Below are 6,176 nucleotides of genomic sequence, written 5' to 3' on the forward strand. Positions count from 1 at the left end.
CATGAAGTCTTCCCCTCTCCATAGATCTGACAGGTAAACTATCCCTTGCTCTTCCAGATTGCTTACAGTATCAGCCTTTATATCTAGATCACGCCCCCATTTGGACTTTATTTTGGTGTACGGTGTTAGATATTGGTCTATGCCCAATTTCTGCCATACTATGTTCATCAAAATACTTTTTAACAAATATTCATAGTTAAACAATTTTCTGCATTGGCCAAGTCCAAAGATATATGTCTCGCTCTGCATCTTGTGTCTATCACTTCTCTGTCAGGAAATAGGTAGCAGAGTACACCATTAGTTCTTTGGAATGGTGGTTGGTCATTGCATTGATCAGAGTTTTTTGAAGTCGTTTGTCTTTGCAGTGTTGTTATTATAAAAATTGTTCTCCAGGTTCTGCTCATTTTTCTCATTTTACTTAGCTTCATTTCATTGAAAGAATCTGAAAGACCTAGTAGAAGACGGACTTTTAAAAAATAACACTTTGCCCAGTTATATATAAAGACAATTTTAACACTCATTTTAAAAAATATGTTTTTAAAATTTATAATTTACTTTTAGTGTACAACTTTCAGTTCCACAATCCCTTGAGTTCCAAATTTTCTCCTCCCCCCAACCCCATGGTGGCATGCAATCTGATATAGGTTCTACAAATACCTTCACATTAAACATTAGTCAAGTTGTAAAGAATAATTATAACCAATGGAGTGAACAACAAGAAAGAAGGAATGAAATAAAACAAAAAACAAAAGAGAGAGAGCAAGTAGTTTGTTTCAGTCTGTATTCAGACTTTATAGTTCTTTCTCTGGATATGTGGATATCCCTTTCTATCATGAGTTTGTAGTTAACATTTTGGAGTTAACATTCAGTTACATTCAGTTCTGAAAAAAATTGAATTCCAAATTTTCTCTCTCCTTTCCCCCTCCCCCCCGTACCCTCCCTGAGACAATAAGCAAATATTTTTTTGCTTTTTGGAGGGGGGAGGGCAGGGCAATTGCAGTTAAGTGATTTGCCCAAGGTCACATGGCTAGTAAGTGTTAAGTGTCTGAGGCCGGATTTAAACTCAGGTCCTCCTGACTCCGGGGCCAGTGCTCTATTCACTCCACCACCTACCTGCCCCTCCCAATAAGCAATTTGATACAGGTCATACATGTGCAATCATGCAAAATACATTAAAGATGTATTGTTTTAAAATTTATTTCTTCTGAAACCCTTGAAAGAATGGTGTCCAAAACACCCTGCCAATTTGTCCTTTTTAAAGTGGTTATTGGTTTACAGCTGTCCCTTTCTGCTTCTGTAGGACATGAGATTACAGCTTGATGACATAATGCTGCAAGTGAATCGAATCATAAATCGCTACCAAGGAGATATTGAACTGAATGCATTCAGAAAAAAGAAGGATTCCTCCTTGATAGAACAAGATTTCCAAAAATATCGAATCAACACATTGGAACAAATACACCAGAGTATGAAGTCTGCTGATGTAAAGGAAAGAATTCTAGCTGAACTTCTAGCCTGGTTGGAAGACTGGAGTAAGTTTACAGCTGGGAGTTTTAGAAATGAGCCATAGTTTTAACAAAGAATAGAGACTAGAACAGGTTGGATAAACTAGTATTATTCAGGGTCAGAAGAAGTTAAGGGTTAATTTTTTTTAATTTTTTTTACTAAGCAATCAGGGTTAAGTAACTTGCTCAAGGTTACACGGCCAGTTATTTCTGGGTGTGGTGCTGGGTTGTCTGAGCCCGGGATTCGATGTCCAGGTCGTCCCAACACTGGAGCTGGTGCTCTTACTCGCTGAGCCACCTGGCCGCCCCTAAGCAATTGGGGTTAAGTAACTTGCTCAAGGTTACACGGCCAGGTGTTTCTGGGTGGGTGCTAAGTGTCTGAGCCCGGGATTCGATCTCCAGGTCTTCTCAACACTAGAGCCGGTGCTCTTACTCGCTGTGCTACCTGGCCGCCCCAAGGGTTAATTTTTGAAGAGAGACTAGAACAGGATGAATAAAATAGTATTATCCAGGGTCAGAAGAAGTTAAGGGTTACTTTCCAGGATTTGATGACTATTTTCCATACTAATGAGGATAAAAATAACAATAGGAAATGAGGTAAAACTGTAAAGAGAGGCATTTAGGTTAGTTGTCAGTAAAAATTTTCATGTAATGAGAGCATGATTGCTAGATTAAAACTGTAGTTTAAAAATAAAATTAAGAAAAAAACATTTGGCCAGGATATAGTCCTTCCTGGAATCTAAGAAATATTCCAAATTGATTTGACTTAACATTTCCAAGATCCTTTCCAAATCTGATTCTCAGTTCTAGACATGATTACTCACTTTTTTTAGTCTAAATATCTTCTTTCCCCTAGTCTATCTTTTTACATGTGGAGAAGCCTCATGGTAGAAGTAAATTCAAAATGTCCATGTCCGATTTCATATTATTATGTTCATTATATTTATTATTCATATTATGTTGCTAGTCAACAAGATGAACCCTTTCTCTTTGAAGGTCTTTGACCCTTTTCTTTTGACTCTCTCAAGATTCCATTTTGTCTGAGGCAACCATCAGTGAACAAAGTGAAGCAGATTACTACAAATGGTTATCAAGAATAGATGCTTTGCCAGAGGCCCTCAGTGCTGCTGAACTTAATGTCAATTCACTGATTGCCTTTAGCATTTATTTCTTAAAAGACAAGAAAAGATACAAGAAAAAATTAGGTAAGTGCTTCAAGCAGTTGAAACTGTTTAGTATAATATGCTTTTTGTCTACAATTTATGCTTTATACGATGGTGTCCAAATTAGTTTCCAACTCTAAAGTTAGAATTTCCAAAGAATCTCAACTACATCTAAGTTGAAGAGAGCCAGTACAACTCTTTGCCTTCTACTCCATGAACAGATGATCTGGGGAAGAGAACTGGTATCCCGAGTGTTGGAGTAACTCTCAGTGACACCTGTCATCACAGGAAGGGGGTCAACCCTATATCTAACCTCATACATGGTGATTGGAACCCAGTTAGGTTCTTGCTCCAACCTCCATAGAAGCAATACCTCTAATGGGTTATGGGATAAGAGTTTTTCTTCATTTAATATCCTTTCTATGGGGCTGATGGTTTATTCCAAGGGTTGTTTCCTAATGACCACTCAAACTCAGTCAGACTTTATATTCTTGCGTTGGTGTCTCTTTCTTCCAAAGCTCACAGGGCTCAAGTCTTCACCCTAAGGCCAAGGCTATGTCCCCAGTTTATATTTCAAAGAGTTTGTGAAGGCCATTCAACCATACCCCTTACTATTCTAGGCCATTATGGTTTATAGAGATCCTACTCCTTTTCCATTTTTTTTTTTTTCATGGAACAGATAAAAGAACTTCAACTGACTCTCGTGCTAGATTTGTCCTTTGTTTAGGCTTAAACCCTAAATGAGTTGTATTATTGAGAGTTCAGTGCTGGGGGGATGGAAGGGCAAGGTGAGAAATAAGATCCATTTCCTATTGTTTCTCTGATGTTTCTCAGCATCCAGAGGTACCATGTGGAAAGCTTGGAGAGAAAAGGTTCTTCGGAAACCTGCAGCAGGAATTCCTTTAAAACCAGAACAAATGATCAAGGAAGAAATCCTGACAAGCAACAAAGTTTCTGAAATCCTTGGCATGCTGCAGGAGCTTGTCAGCTCAAACATGTTCAACAAAGGTGAAATTAATGCTATTAAATATATATCCTCAACTACAACAAACCTTCACAAGGCTTTGGGGTTCCAGAATCAAGAGATTAAAAATCTAATTTTCCAATGTACCACCATGGGATCAGAAATAAAAGAGTATTACAGCCTGGAGAAACAGACCTTCCAGCGGACAATACAAATCCTCAGTGACAAAAACGAGGCCCTTGAGAAAGAATTGCAAAATCAAGAAGAAAAATGCATGGACCTTCTTCAGGCCAAAGCATATTTAGAACACCAGCTGAGTTTGGCGAATGCAGGGGCAAGCTTACCTTCAGAAGAAGCTATTAGAAAAAGGAGAAGTATGCTACTAAAAATTCAGGAAAAAATCAGGCAGGAATTTGAGGAGCCAGTCTCATCTGCAGAATCGTCACAGCTAGAACTGCCCTCAGTTTCAGAATACCTGGAAGTCCCCAGGAGAGAGCCTTCAAGCAGAAGATTGGCCAGAGGTACTGCTGTAAAATGGGACCTAAGCAAAGTCAAGGTTGATTCATCTTCAGATAGTAAATCTTCCTTGTTGCCAGTGTCCCCTACCAGTCCTGGGAAACCCCCAGTAAAGTCTTCCAAAGATATCCCTGAAGATCATTCTGTAGCTCCTTCCACTGAGGGCATGTCTCCAACAAGTGTCCCAGTGGGTCAGGCTAAGCTACAGATCTCCAAAGGGAGTAGTATTAGTGTAAGTTCGGAGACAACAGTACCTGAATCAAAATCCCAAGAAAGCAGGGGGGAATATGGCCTTTTGACAGATAGTTCTAAGTTGGGCAAACGCCGGGAGCAGCGCTTTGAGCCACCAGAGAAAAAGAAATACCAGGAAATCCCATCTGCTCAGGAGGATCAAGTGGGAAGTGTAACCAGACTTGGAGAGTCACAAGCTGAGAGAAAGAAAATCTCACTGCCGAAGGAAGGAGTATTGCAGATCAGGGAATCATCCCCATCTGGAGAGATGGCGGGGGAAAGTAAAGCTGACCAGGCTGCTAAGCTAAAGGCCCCCAAAAAGGGAAAGGGAAAAAAGGAAAAGACCGGGCTAGAGACTGAGCAAAGTGATGAATCGCAGCAAATCCTACAGGACTATCAGAAAGCCTTACTGTCTTTCCTGCAACAGAAGATTGACAGCCTAGGGAAAGCTGATTCCAAGATTGAAGTTAAGGACCATGCACAGTCAAAGAATCCAGAGGCTCAAAAGTCAATAAAAATAGTAAGGGATAAGATAGAAGAATATTTCCAAAAGATGGGCGAGTTTCTGACTAATACCTTGAAGAAATACAGAGAAAAAAAAGAGAAGCCTGGAGAGCTTGCTAAGTCCTCGAAGAAAGTCTCCCCGCTTCCACCTCATTCACTTCTGAGTGAGAAAATAGATCCAATGCTGTCCAACATGCTCAAAGTGCTCTTGGCTCAAGCCGACCCGGTGAAGGAGGAAACTAGCGAGAAAGCGGGAAGGTCCCGACGCGAACGCAGAGAGGAGCCGGAAGACAAGAAGGACTCTGAGCTGCCTGATGACGCCCATTTCCCAAAGAACCAAGGCATGCAGTTCATAAAGCAACTGCAGGAAGAGAGGCGCCTCTGGAAGGAGACCCAAGAGCAGATACAAAGAAAGCTGCAGGAAGAGAACGCGTGGTTCAAGAGGCAGGACGAGAAGAGGAGGTGGGAGATGAAGCAGAGGCAGTGGCAGGCGGAGGAGGAGCTGTGGCTGGAAATGAAGCAGGAGTGGTGGAAGCAGGAGAGAGAGCACGAGGAAAAGCAGAGGCGGTGGGCCATGGAAGCGGCTCAGCACAAAATGCTGGATCCGAAAGAGCTGGAACGGTGGAAGGAGCAAATAGCCCAAAAATATCAAGAACAGGTAGAGCTGCAGCTGCAGGAGATGCGGCAGCAAGAAGAGGAGCTTCGAAGCCTGTTCCCAGAGAAGTTCCAGGAGTGGAGAAAACTGAAGGAAGCAATGGAGCAAAAGCAGCAGGCTAAGAGACAGTCACAACAGTGGGGGCCACAGGAGACTCGGCGGCAGCCATCCTTGATGGCTCCAGTGGGGGAGCTCCTTTCAGAGATGATGCCAGGTGCCAAGGATGAGGTGACTCCAGGACAAGACACATCAGATCTAAGAGGAGCTTCTCTGCCTGATCAGGAAGTCCCTATAAAACCCACACTCCCCCCAGGGCCTCAACTAGGGCCTGCCCCTGGAGAAACACCTTGGCCCCCAGCTGTCTTTCAGGAAAGCCCAGTATCAGGGGCCCCTATGGACTTGGGGGAAAGCCTGACATCATGGGGCCTTCCTACACTTGGGGAAACCACCATATTAAGCTACCCTACTACCTCTGGGGAAACTCCCACATCATGGGCTTCTTCAGTCCCTGGGGGCACCCCAACATTGCAAGTACCTGTTGGAACACAGAGCTCTGTTGCTCCTGGGAAGCCCCTAACATTGATACCACCTTTAACCACTGGGCAGCCTCCAGCACCAATGGCCCCTGCCACACCTGG

The 6,176-nt window shown here is 42.6% G+C and overlaps 1 protein-coding gene across 1 annotated transcript in view; it reads left to right on the forward strand.

Annotated features, from left to right (window-relative positions):
• FAM186A (family with sequence similarity 186 member A) overlaps nt 1-6,176 on the forward strand; it is a 142,222-nt gene that overhangs the window by 63,963 nt on the left and 72,083 nt on the right. Inside the window, 3 exon segments of the mRNA XM_069092510.1 lie at nt 1,301-1,532; nt 2,534-2,710; nt 3,503-6,144. Coding sequence (XP_068948611.1) covers nt 1,301-1,532; nt 2,534-2,710; nt 3,503-6,144 — 3,051 coding nt within the window.

Source organism: Petaurus breviceps, unplaced genomic scaffold (genome assembly GCF_028583685.1).
Source record: "Petaurus breviceps papuanus isolate PSGF00001 unplaced genomic scaffold, PetGlider_PUasm1.0 191, whole genome shotgun sequence".
NCBI lineage: Eukaryota > Metazoa > Chordata > Mammalia > Diprotodontia > Petauridae > Petaurus > Petaurus breviceps.